Here is a 13,580-nt window from a genome sequence, read left to right as displayed (position 1 = left end):
GAAATTATCCTTTCCCAAACTTTTGAAAATCAGGTTTCCTTCATGCCAGTTTATGGCTCTCAGGATCCAGTGTTCAAGCAACCCAAAATGAGCAGCTGCTTTGGAAAGATTATGTAGGTCCTTTCAGTACATTATTTCTGTTCTACATGTTTGGTGCATTGAGGAAGTTGTTAAAAATGGCATTATGAAGCCTTGATGCTGGCACCTGAGTTAGCATTCATTGCACAAATCACACATTTCCTACCTCAGAGCAGTCCTCTGGGGCCTTCTAAGCGTTCTAATCAACACCACTGCATTGATCAGGCTCATCTCCAGATACAGAAACTCCTTTCAAGAGTTTTTTCATAACTGCAAGAGTAGGACTTCCTTTATGTTCCATTATGAAAGCTGGGAGCAAATAATGCTCTGTGTCTCCTCTGAAAATAAAAGTTCTTGCACTTCCCCCAAACCATTTCCAGTACCCCACTGGGAGCATTCTGGGAAATACTATGTTAAATAAGCAGCAATCCAAAAAAAAAAAAGGTGCTAAGAATGTTCCAAAAGTTTATTATGTATTAAAAATACTGCAAATAAGCCATACAGTTCATTTCACAGTAACCTAAACAACATTATTCAAAAACTTGAGAAGTCAACGAAGAACAGTGCAGTTCGATCAGTGACAACATAAGTTATCTTAATACCTGGGTCCCTCTTATTATGTCAGCAATTCTTTACTATTTACAGCGGGAATAACACTAGGTATAGTTGAGTATCTTATTTAGCTAAGGGAACTTCTTTTTACCTGTGCTGTTCCTACAGACTCAGCACTTTTGGGAGGTGCTGTTCCTAGGAATTCCTTTTTAATGTAGCCAAAGGTCTGGCTAGCCCAGGCTGAGGTGCACTCTACAAGCCAGCAGTGACCGTTATTTCCAAGATATCCACTTAGAGACGCCTTTATCAAATTTTTGGATAACGTTCAAAAAAAGCTTTAAAATGGGGGGATATTAGAAATCCTTCCCCAAAAGACAGAAAACCAAGAAAACTCCACGAAGAAGTGGTTTTTAAATGAACACCTACATCCAGAGTATCAGACACTTTTTCTTATTCTTAACCAGTCAGTAGAGGGATCCTTTACTCCCAGTGTCCCAGGCAGGCATCCAGTGACACCGGTGATAAAGAATCAGGCCTGAAGCCCTGAATGCGATAATAGTAATTCAGGTCACTGTCAGCTATGGAAGAACTTAGAAACATATATGCCTTAGAAGCAATTCTGCTGATTTCACCCTGATTCTCCCCCTTTTGTGTTTTGGAGTGTACTATTAGCATTCTTGCTGTACAAGGAACACCAGAGTTGTGATTTCAGTCCTTTTCTCTCCTCTTTCACATTTGTGATTGTTTCTACAGAAAGTCCTGTATCACAGACGGGGTCTTAGGACCTCACAGGAAAAACACAGCCTCATCACTTCAACCGCCCAAAACTATGATAAAAATGTTACTGTGCTCTCTTGAAACTAATCCCATCCTTCAGCTCAGATGTCCCTTCTCAGCACTGATCTTCTGCATCAGCAGCTATAGATGTTGCGAAAGAAGCCTATGATCGCAAAGAGTCAATCTCTCCAGCCATGCAGTGCACCACCTCTAGCACCTGGGTAAAGCAGTGCTTCCTTCTGCCTCTGATCTTCTTCATTCTTGAGTGCAACAGTCACAACTGGCTTCTGTCTTCTCACTGTAAAATAACTGTAAAACAAGCTACTACTGATTAGCAACTCGCCATGTGCCAGCTCAGCTGTGGTAAGTGTCCTCGCGTACAGTCTCAGCCCCAAGCAATGCCACTTACCTCAAGCGGCCTTTACTGTGTGTTCAGCTAACGCCTCTTAGCTCCTTGGCACAGATTAAGGACAAACAAAAATGTCCTACAGCTCAGCTGATACATGGTAGACTGACCATATGGCTGAGTCCCACACTGCAGAAATGCATGAGTTACTTCTGGCCTGCTCTGCACTCAAGTTTACCAGCGTAACAGTTCTAGCTAAAGGTGTAGTTTTGTTCATTTGTTTCTTAATCCAAACACACCAGTCGATTCCTCAGTGTGTACAGTTGTACAGTTTTTATACCAAAACAGTCGTAGCTCTCCTGTGTGGGATATCTAGTGTCATAGTGTAAAACATTTCCATACCATTAAATATGTGCCCACGCTAATGAGGCTGTAGTGTTTTAGTTACACCACAATAGTTACAGCAGTGTAACTTTCTAGAAAGATGAGCCCTTAGAAACTCAAACCCCAACTAAACTCATGTTTTCATAAAACAGAACAGAGAACTACACAAAAGAGAAATAAAGGAAATAAGCAGAACTGTCTCTATTATTAAAGTATTCTTATTTTCTTTGGAGGTATCAAATTGCTTTTGGAGAGTAAAAAACTGGGCATACAAAAGCTATTCTCTTTAATTTGTACAAAGATTATTGCTACCTAAACTTTCTCATGTATTTTTTCTACTTTCACAAACAATCTTTCCAGATCATTCCTCAAGTCATCTATTGAGCTCTTCACAGACTCCAAGTTGTTCTCATTATTTTCAATTTTCACCGAGTAGGAGACTAAACTATCCACTGCAGTTCTTATCATTTTCAAATCAGAATCAACCTGGCTGACAGAAGATCTCAGTTCATCTACAGAGCCTTCAACAGAAGAAAATTTTTCGAGATAGCCTTGAGAATGTGCTTGACCCATCTGAAGATTTCCTTGATCCAACAAAGAACTAATCTGTTTCTGCATATCCTGAAGAGCACCAGGGGATGGCAGGTCACTGATGCTTCTTCTCAAGTTCTCCACATCATTGTACAATGAGGTCTGTGATTCACCAAGATTTCTTAGAACATCTGTGATTGAAGTTACATCCGTATCTGAGATTCCCTGAAGAGCGGTAACACTTTGTTCTAGGGTACTGAGCTTAGCTTCGTATTCTGTCTCCTTAGAAAGGAAAGATTGCAACTTTTCAGTATGTTGAGCAGCAACAGAAGTTAGAGACTCCAGGCTCTCTTCTATGTGTCTCAATCGAGACTCTAGCCCTTCACTGTTCTTTTCAAAAGTTTCTAGTGCTTTTCTGAAGAGTTCATTTTCTTCCCATTTGTTGAGGTCAGCTTTAATTTGCAGTAAATCTTCATCAAGTCTTTTAATGTCACCAGGGAGCTGCATAATAGAATCCTCAGCTCTAATGACTTTCTCTTGTAAAGCTTTTAATGAAAGGTGTTCAGTGTCTGCAGCCTCTTTGAATTTCTCATGTTCTTGTTTGAGGTTGACTAATTCTTTCACTTCAGTATACACATCGGATTCCATGGAGTCTATTGTACTTTTCAGGGCCTCTATGTCCTTTTCTTTGGTTTTCATGGAGGTTTGCAGCTCATCGAAAGCATCTTTCAGCACCTTTATTTCGTGCTTATACACATCTGCTTCTTTTAGAGAATCAACCTTTGCTTTCATATTATTGATTTCATCTTGGCTCCTTTGCTGGACTTCAGTGAATATAGCAATGTTATCATTTATTGACTTGGTTAACTCTGTTAGTCTCTCTTCCACCGTGTTTTCCAGTGATGTGAAGTCTCGTTCCCTTGCATCCTTCACCATGTGGATGCCGTCAGACAAGTCTTTCAAGATTTCATTTTGTAGCTTCTGAAGCACTTCACTGATACGGTTTATTTCACTCTCTCCTTCCTTAACAGCCTTCTCAGTAACTTCCTGCTTCTGCTGAGTGATTTTCATCATGGATTCCAACTCTCCAAATGTGGCTTGAAGGGAACGCACCTAAAATAGAAATCCGTATCTTTAATATTTACAATTTCATCCCTAGCTACATCTCTGTCCTTTGTTTTCAAGGCCTTTACAGCCCTGGTTATCCTGTGAAATGAACATTACCTTCCATCTTTCAGGCTTCCTATCTCAGGCCACCCTATGGCCTATATCTATAGGAGGTACAAAAAGTCCAGCACCTACAGCCTCAAAGCTCCATGCTTGCACATCTTCTGCTGAGGATCCTGGGCCTCACTAACCTGCCATAGACTATCCACAAAATATGCAGCAGCAAAAATTGAACCCAAGTCTTCAGTGTTTGCACCCTGACCTCTGAGCCATCCCTCCCTCTCTGATTCCTTGGGGCTGGTTCTATGGGCTGCATGCCCTTATTTAGGGGAAAAAAATAAAACAAAAAAATAACATCCAGCAGCAGCTTCTGTAAGCATTTTCCCTAAATACGGAGAAACTGAGATTAGACCTTAACAGATGATCAGACTCCAGGCCAATACCTGAACATGAAAGAAGTTTCAAACCACTCAAGAAAGGACAACAGAGGAAGAAAATAGAGGAAAAGGAGAGCTAGGAATAGCTGGTCAATGGAATCGTGACATTTTGCTGCTCTTAGACATCAATGTAATTTTGCAGATAATTTTCTTGTTTGCTACTTTTGAAAATAAAAACATAGAAAGGCTTTAATGCTATAAAGATATAGTACCATACTATTCCAACACCTGCCTATACATACACATAGGTGCACGTGTGGCTACACAGGCCTAGAAGAAAGCTGTAGCAGCTGTTAAGGGGACCAACTCACAGGAACGTGTTACTGTCCCAACTACAAAAGCTGCCTTTACAGCTGGCTTCTCTGACAGCAACAGGGAAAAGGGCAAGGGCTAAGTGGCTGCCAAGTTAAACTACTCTCACCTCTACAGTTAAGCTGCGGGCACACAAAAGCAAAGCGTGCATTGCTTAATTCTGGGGCCAAGCAGAGTATCATTCTCACAACTGTCAAGAAACCTTTTTGGGGGGAGGGCTTTAAGAAAGAAACATTGCAAAGCAATGTAAGAACTCCTACCAGCTGCAGCAGGAATCACGTACAAAAGATCTGTAGGCTTTGGCAGGAGGGCAAGTGCTGAGTAATGCATGTCGCCTTGCTTCATGCTACTCTTTATGTCTGAGGGACGTATTAATCAGTCCTGCCACATGGGCTGCCATGTTTACTGATTAGATACACAGCTGGAGGGGTGGTTTTATTTTAGAAATGGAAGGAAGTATACTTTATATATCCTTAGAAAGAAATATACTGAGGTCTTTTTTTTTTCCCTTTTTAACTGAAAGGGATTCCAGCACCTTTCAGTCAGCCTCTGAACCTAGAAATTCATCTCAAAAGATCTAATAGACTTACTAATTACTAATTCAGTTATTCACATGTATTTTTACTAAATTAAATTCTTGGCCAAAGCCTCCCTGATTTTAGTGGATGTCTACACTGTGAAAGAATTGTAGTTTGGTCACGAAACTTTCCCTTGCTCCAAGAAATCCCCCAAAGCTTGAAGAATGTCCATAAAAATGACTTCCTTTCCCTCCCCCTCCCCTTCCCCCCTTTTTGTAAGAAGGTTTGTAGCTTTACTTTCCTTAAAGCTTGTAGTCTCTAGGTCTTGCATACCAAGCTAGGAATGAATTAAAGGGGGGGGAGGAGGGGAGCAGGGGAAGCAGGTAATACTAGCATACAAATTGCTGCAGGGCAACAGCTATTATACCGATTTGCCAACCTTACTTTCATTACTTCTTAATTGCCATTCATTCTAGTTTTTTCCAGAGAGAGAGCTCTTTCTGTATCCCTATAACTGGACTTCAGGACTCCAGAAGAAGTGCACCAGAAAGTTTGCCTCTCCTTCTTATAACAAATCATTTATCTTCCTTGGCACATTTCAAATAACCACTAAATTCATATTTGCAATCAAGCTATCTTCGTATGTTAGTGCTAGAAAAGGCACCAGAAATGTCCAGGGGAACACTCTAGAGAGTCAGGAGATCTCTGCTGGCATAAATCTCGCAGAGAGGGATCCCACCCCTCACATATGGCGAGAGGGGTATGCACAGTGTTGGAGAAAACACCACGGTGGAAGTTCTTTATACCTACTCCTCCACTGCATTCGAGCAATGCCCACGGTAGAAGTTAAAGATCTTTCCGTAACAGCTTCTGGTGGAGCCAGCCACAGAGCTCCGATACAATAAAATGCACCAAGGCTCTCGAATTAAACCATCTTCTAATCTGATCTGTCCTAACATATGTTCAGCTCCTCCAAGCACCAGCAGGGCCCTAGACAAAAAGTTTTTGCAAGAGGGCAAAAACTCACAACTCCAAAGCAACAGCTTATATGGACTACAAGGTTGCTTTCTGTGCGCACCTATGTGCCTGTTTGCTGTTCATGGCTGGTAACTTGTGAAACCTCAGCCCTTGAAAGGTTTACTATCCTAAACAGGACATAAAAATACTTCCATTGCTAATAACTATGTCTTTGCAAAGCCATCATGCTATCTCGTACTCTAACACCAAATAACCCTGGCTTCCCTGAAACTTGCACTATATTACAAAGAGTAGATTTCCACATCATTTCCTTTCTCCTCCTACTGCTGATGTGTAAAGCAGATGAGCTTATATAATGCTCCTGACGGTGGCTCTGTGCACGAAAGACGAAAGGCAGCTCCACGTAGCAGCCCCTACTGCCCGCCCCTCCGTAAGCACTGAACAGGACCCTGTGCTTTTGTAAAGCCAGGTCAGGTCTTCTCTTCCTCAAGTACATTCTTCTGGAAAGACAGCACAAAACTGCAGCAAAAAAAAAAAAAAAAAAAAAAAAAAAAAAATCTTTCAAGAGTTATCCTGAAACTCTGCGTGATCTCTTTCCTCTGCCTTTTATTTGTGCATTGCTGCACGAATGGCTAACATCAGCCATCTGCTCTGCACTGGCAGATAAATTTTCTGTTCTCTTTGAAATCAGCTGTTCATAAACTTACGTTCTGCACTTTTCTCCTGGAACACCTAACACGTATCTGAGACTTATCTGCAAGAATGTAGGGAGCAAACTACGTCTACTCCTGCTTGGAAAAGCTTATATATTGCTCGTATATCCTAGTCCTCCTGTACAGTATTCATGTATTATAATCCTATGTCCTGCATACCCTACCATTGAAATTTCTTCCTACAGTTTGTAACAACACCTCAAAAACTAGGAAAAGAAAAACAACCCTTGCTAGTTCAAAGTGTGGCCCAGTCATCACCGAGTTGGAAAAAAAGAAAAAAAAAAGGATTTAAGATTAGCTTCAGAAATAGCCTTGCATTTTCACATTTCTGCATTTTTACAACCCTTTTTTTTTTTCCACTTCATACAACCGTTCCTTTTCCCCCCTGCTGTGCGGGAGAGGAGGCCTCCGATTCTACACATTCCACGTGTGCAGGCCACCGCGCTTCCGGGGAATGCCGCAAACCAGCCCGAGGATGCCTGGCCCCGGCCCAAACTCGTCGCACCCAGGGCACGGGGAATCTGCACGGCTGCACGGAGGCAGCTCACGATGCGCAAAGCTGAGTGGAGCTGAGGCAAGGTTTTCCCCACCTCTCATCTGACTCGGTTACAACTTTACGTGCTGCTTTCAAACCGATCTACCTATTCCCTAAACAAGCCTGGCTGTATTTTAATGTGACGGTGTGCCCCCACATACAACGTTTTCATAAGTTTTGGGCACCCAGATGGACACTGTCAATTGTGAAACTCTAGCTTGGGGGCTAATAATACTTGAGAGGAAAAAAATAGGAGGATTTTTTTTCCCCTCCACTTCGCTTGAGCCACGCTTTGCCGACTGCTCTGCAGTCCTTCTTCGAGCTGGGGCTGCGATGGGCGCTCCAGTCCCGCTCCCTTGGCGGGGAGGGTGGCAGGAATTTGGAAGGGGGCCGCAAGGCACAAACGCAGCAGCTCGGTATTTCTGCCGCTGGGGGCTAAGAGGCGGAGGGCGTTTTGCTTGCTGGAGCGCCGTGGCGCATCTCGGCGCTGCCAAAAGTTGCGGGAGGGCCAGGCCAGGAAGGCCCTGGCTCCTGCCACGTCCGCGCCATCTCCGCCGGCGCTGCCCTTCGCGTTATCTGCAGCGGCGGAAAATAGATTTAATGGTAATAATAATAGGGAACGTGCAGAGCAGGCTCGTAGGGCTGCAGCTCCGCGCCTCTACCTGCCCGGACGCGTTGTACAAACACCTTCACGTCCGAGAGCGTCGTAAAACCAGCTTTAGGGGCACGCTTTGCAGTCTGTGCCCCTATTTAAAGCCAGCACGGCGGCAACGGGCGCGCAGCAACCCCCGTCCCCCCCTCCCAAAGGCGGGTACCCCGCGCTACCTTGTGCACCACGGCGTCCAGGGTGGCGGCCAGCTCCTCTCGCTGCCGCCCGGAGGCCTCCCTCTCGCGGCTGCTCCGCCCGACCTCCTCCCGCAGCTGCCGCACGTACCAGCCGGCGGGCAGCGCGGCGCCCAGCACCACGGCGGCGCCCAGCAGCAGCGCCCAGCCGCGCCGCGCCGCGCCCGCCGCGCCGCGCCCGCCGCCCGCCGCGCCGCGCCCGCCGCCGCCGCGGCCCGGCTGCGCCGCCGCCGCCCGCCGCGACGCCTCCTCGGCGCCGCCGGGCTGCGCGCCCCGCTCCGCGGCGGCGGCGGCGGGCGGGCTGCCCCCCTTGGCGCCCCGGTGCTTGGCGGCCGACATGGCGGGAGGCCCCGCCGTGGTGCGCGCAGCGGGAGCGGCAGCGGGCGAGGCGGCCGCGGCGCGCTGGGGGCGGGGGCGCCGGCTCCGGCAGCGCCCCGCTCCCCGCCCCGGCCCGCCCCCGGCCGCGGCCCCGCCGCCGCCCGCGGGAGCCCGGCGTGCCGTGGCGGCGGGGAAGGCTGTGCGCGGTCGTGGAGAGGGCCCGTAGGCGAGGCCGCGCTTTGGGGACACCCAGGGCTGGGGGGTGGGTAATGCTCTCCGCAGTGAGAAAGGGGGGAGAGCCCGCCTGTGGGCGGGAGGGAGAGAACGCACGGAAATAAGGTGAAACCATCTTTTTGAAAGGGCCTCAAATGTTCCAGCATCACGCAGAGCAGCTTAAAACCTTTTCGGAAACTGAGTAGTTACGTGCTGTTGTCCTGTGCTTGTCCGATTGTGGGAGACTCCGAACAAACACAAGCTAGCTCCCCTTCTGTCTGCTTGGGGTGGGCTGTAAGACAAATGAGGCCTGGGAAGAACTTCGACGTTTAAAAAACGTGCCTTGACTGCACCAGTGTTGTACCTTTTCTACATCCTTTCGGTAATTCTGGACAGGCGCTGTATTGCTTGACAGATGTCCAGCTGCGCAGCCAGTTCAGAATTTTACAACGACCGGGATCGAGGTCAGTCAGTCCAGCCCCGCTGTTCAGTGATGTCTTAGAGGGAGCTAATTTATTTTTATGTAACAGTATGCATGGATTGTGTGCATTGCAAGACCAAGGTGTGTCACTGCATCTGATTCCTCTAACTAGGGGTTACATTTCTGCAAGTGATTCCTAATGACAAGAAGAAAGTGAGCCATGTTTTTCTTACAACCTCCATAGGTACAATGCAGGCAACAGCAATGCAAAGTTCTTCATATACAGGTTCGTAGCATACATTCCTCTTGTCATTGCTTTGCCTTCCTCAGTTCTTGAGCCCCCTGTGCTGACATTGTACCCTTTGCAATTAGAAGCAAGGCTTCCGTAAAACATGTTTTGTGAGCTGCCTGAAGATTCAAGGCAAGATTAACGTTGGAGCTTGCTATTTCAGACTTAGTAGAAGCCGGCCTGCAATCATGTGGTGTCTGCAAATCGCCGGCAGCTTCCAAGAGGCGCTTGGATCCAGGATTCGGGACACCCAGGACATTGTTGTGACAGAAAGTGTCCAATGTGACGGAGTAAGTAATCAGAGAATCCTAAAAGCAAAAACACGCACAAAAATCTTCTGTACTGGTTCTGTCCCAAGACTTCCCTGGGCTTCAGACAGAAAGGAGGCTGCAGATTTTCCAAATACTCCATTTCTAATTTCCTCCCACCCTTTAGACATACTCAGTAGCTCTGATGTCAGGATGAACTCTGTCAAGGATTATTTAGAACTGCCTTTAATTTCATCACAAGATGGTGAACAAAGTGAGCTGATTATTGCCTTTATCTTTCACAATTGTTAACACCATTCAGAGAGACTTAGATGGTAGACTTTTATTAAAGTGATAATGGATTGAGGTCTGGGCTAAGAGCAAAAAACTGCTAGACAACCAGTAGTAATGGCAGTAGTTTCAGAAGGGTTTTTGTTTGTTTGTTGTAACAACAATGTCATGAAAGTTCTGAGCAGTGTGTTATGCCCGTGGACACGTTATTCTTCTTCCCTGCATTTCAATATGTATCTTTCTATCTCAGGCTAACTTTTATAAAGGTCTGTGTTCATGCCTGTATCTGTTAATATTTACTCTTATTAAAAATCTGTGTGGGATGAAAGAAAAACATCACTTCTGTGGAAGACACACAATGAAATGAAAATGATGCTTTAGAGCTTTACTCAAGCATCTGTGCAAAGATCTTAAACACGTAGTTTTAGTTTCTCTAAGACACTACAAAGAGATAGCAACAAGAAGTGTTTTCCAGCTCTACACCTAGGCTGTGCATTGGCTTGCCAAGGATCATTCCGTGAATGGAAGTTCATCGCATAAATGTGCAAGCTGTAACTCTCTGCAAGGTAAAGGCTTAGGGTGCTAACTGACCTGTTTCAACATTTGATTACACCAAAGAAGTCCAATATCATTTTGTCTTGGAAAATAATTACTTTTCTTTCTTCATCTTTGATTCCTAATACTTTTTTTTAACAAAATTTAGGTTCAGTATTCTTCAGAGAATGGGGCAGGATCACAGTCCCTGATTTGGGCTTGCAAATCCAGTTTCACTTAGTATTGTACTAAAATAAATGAGGAGCTCTCAGAATATTGTGTCCTCCTGAATACTGCATAAGTAGAAATACTCAGCAGTAAAACACGTGACTTAGAAGAACTATTAAAACCAGAGTTTCCACAATGAACATCTAGCCGGAACTTTAGCTGTCCTAGGCCTTATCCTAAGGAGGATCTTGGGTTTCTATTTAGGAAAGGTCTAGAAAAAGCCAAGATTTGTAGCAGTAACCTAAGACAAAGGATTTGGGCTCTTGAAGCCATTTGGAGAGCTGACCATAAGAATCCAGCCTCATGGGTGTTATCAGAGGCAATAATCAAGAAGATCATCAATGGTAAGCAGCAAGGGGTTGTAAATCCATTCAGGTAGTCAGGCAGTGTAGATAAGTGGCGTACAGCTTCACCTTCTCCAGCTCAGCCGTGACAAGGAAGATGTTTCAGCAAAGGACTGAGAATAATGTTTTAGTAATTGTTTCTAGCAGTCAGTAACCCAAAATAAAGAAAATGGCATGACAAGGGTTAGTTTTATAGCTTCAGTATGCTGCCTTTTTATTAAAAAAAAAAAAGTTTTAGCTAGTCTTAACCAAGGAACCAATACAAACTATTTCTTGCTGATCAAAAATACCATTCTACAAACAGGTCCTCATTGTGTTTGACTCAGTAAGTCAAACTTGTTTTTTTTCCTTCTGTACAGAAAGAGAGATTACTAGTGCTGAGGGGAGCGTGCATTAGGAATTTGTTGAGGTGATAAAGTAACAAGATACTGCAGGCTGGAGTGGTTGGGTAGTTTACTGATGTACTTTTCTCTTAGAAACTGCACTGTTCTGTCCTGGCTCTGCTTCTGTGTGAATCTGAAGCTGAATATTTCGGTGGCAAGAAGCAGAAATCCTATCTGCTTCTCACAGGACTGATTTCCTTCTGGCATACAAGAAACTCAGCTGAAGAGCAAGCTGAGAAAGCATCCTTACACCTGCTTTGCAGACTTTTTTTCTTACTCTTGAGCCTATTATCCGGGCCTGATGGTCTCAGTCAGCCTTCAGTTTTAACATCCATCTGTTGGCGCTAAAGCCAGTCTGCCTGGCTCAGTTGTTAGGATTAGGGCAAAATATCTTGTGACTTCAAGTTATGTTCTCAACTCAAGTTGTCAGGGGCCCTGGTGTAAACAACAACATGCCCTGCCCTTTCCTTCTGCTTCCATGCTGGCCATCGTTGTTAGCCACATACTGGGACATTTCTGACCTGAGGGGCCAGGTGCAGCTGCACTCCTTGCCCACTCAGTAGCTGTGTTGTTGTTTGCTAGGTAAAGCAGTGCATTAATTGTAGGCTTTCTTATCCTTGCCAGTTTTACTGGTAACAGGAAGGAAAAGTTGTGAGCTAAGTTGCTGCAAAGGCTGAACACAAAATAGTCCTTCAGTTGAGTTTACAGCAGTTTGCTAGTGAAAGGTGTAGAACTAAGACCAACTGGAGACACCAGTGAAAGGTTTGCCTGCCTGTGCCATATAAGACATGTAGACATTGATCTTCTTAATTGACCAGAACAGATTTAAAGGCTGTAAAATTATTTTCTTGACAGTGCAGAAGACTTAGACATTGCAAAATGAGTGACATTTGTCCATGCAGTAAGTCCTCCACAGTGAGGAATCTTCAAGATCCATATAATGGCCCATAGCATCATTATGAAGGAATAGAAACCAAAAAAAAAAAAAAAGTGGTTTCTTTTGCTGAGTACTGTAGAATCCAATTTATTGGCCTTTGGAATGGAATTTTGAAGTATGTCTTAGGTGCCTCAGCTTTATATACAGATGTATCTCTATATAGGAAGAGAAAGCAAGCTGGATACTTCCGAATGGGCTCCAAGACAAAAAGCACGTTCTTGGGGAGAAAAGGAGTACTTCTACAGCTAAAAAAAAAAATGTTTTTTAAAGCCGTCCCTGTCTGGAGTTCCATACAATACTGCATGCAACACTGCCTACTTTGAAATACCTTTTCCTTTAAAGTTGACCCTTTATATAAAAGTTTACAAGCTAGTCTACCTGGTGGAGCTAGGGCATTCCTTATCCTCCCTGTGGAAGGTGGACCACTGAGCACTACTGGATTACAGAATCACTCATCCACATACATAGAGCACACAAAACGGACCCGAGAAAACTGGACAGGTGCTCTGACAGAAGGGAAGAATTGCTGGGCCTTGGTATTTGCTGACAGTGTTATTTCAGCGATTTTACATGATACAACCAGTTAGTTAGTAAAAGGCATCAGCAGCCCTCACAGTAAAGACCAAACTCAGGTTTCCCCCACTCCCATACCTTTCAGATGGCATTTAAGCTAAAATGGATGTAAAAATAATAAAGAATACATCCTTGGAAGTGAGAACAGCCCTGGACAAGACACTCCAGCTGTCAGGCATCACAGATAGTCTTTCCCAAAGGTCTTTTGAGCTTCTCTCCAACTGCTGATGCCACGTGACATGCAAAAACTGGGGCAAAGTAGTGCAAACACAGTTACTTAAAACATCCTCTTCCTTATGGAAGCTATTAGGCTGTTCGACTTAATCTCATTTAATCTCCCCGAAAGCACGGCTCTGCATCCCTTGGAGAAGCGCTCCACGTCATGCAGGACACCTGCACGGCCCGTCCCCGTTCCCCGCTTGGAGCTCTGGCGGCATCGTTAGGACCTGCTGCAGACGTTGGTCCATCTCAATACAACCTCTGTCCCCAGATAGTTTTGTCACACGTGCTAGCGATGAAGTAATTACTTGCCAGAAGGGGAGGCCTGTCTGTGTGTTAATGAGGAAGGAGGCTCAATTTAGCTAGCACCTGCTTCCCGGCAGGTGAGGCACCAGTGGCGGGATGCTCCTG

General features: G+C 45.0%; 1 protein-coding gene across 1 annotated transcript; it reads right to left on the bottom strand.

Moving 5' to 3' along the window:
* Window positions 1–526: 526 nt before the first annotated feature.
* On the bottom strand, window positions 527–8,558 carry CKAP4 (cytoskeleton associated protein 4). The gene is made up of 2 exons (XM_062589199.1): window positions 8,154–8,558; window positions 527–3,781 (listed from the first exon to the last, which is right to left on the bottom strand). Exons 1-2 carry the CDS (start codon window positions 8,508–8,510, stop codon window positions 2,450–2,452), a joined length of 1,689 nt encoding a protein of 562 aa, XP_062445183.1. The 5' UTR covers window positions 8,511–8,558; the 3' UTR covers window positions 527–2,449.
* Window positions 8,559–13,580: the final 5,022 nt, after the last annotated feature.

Source organism: Rhea pennata, chromosome 1 (genome assembly GCF_028389875.1).
Source record: "Rhea pennata isolate bPtePen1 chromosome 1, bPtePen1.pri, whole genome shotgun sequence".
Lineage (NCBI taxonomy): Eukaryota > Metazoa > Chordata > Aves > Rheiformes > Rheidae > Rhea > Rhea pennata.
This window is presented reverse-complemented; position numbering and strand designations above follow the sequence as displayed.

Coding starts and splice junctions, on each gene's coding strand:
- CKAP4 (XM_062589199.1), bottom strand. CDS start 8,510: ATGTCGGCCGCCAAGCACCGGGGCGCCAAGGGGGGCAGCCCGCCCGCC. Junction 3,782..8,153: donor TGGACGCCGTGGTGCACAAG/GTAGCGCGGGGT, acceptor TTTCTATTTTAG/GTGCGTTCCCTTCAAGCCAC.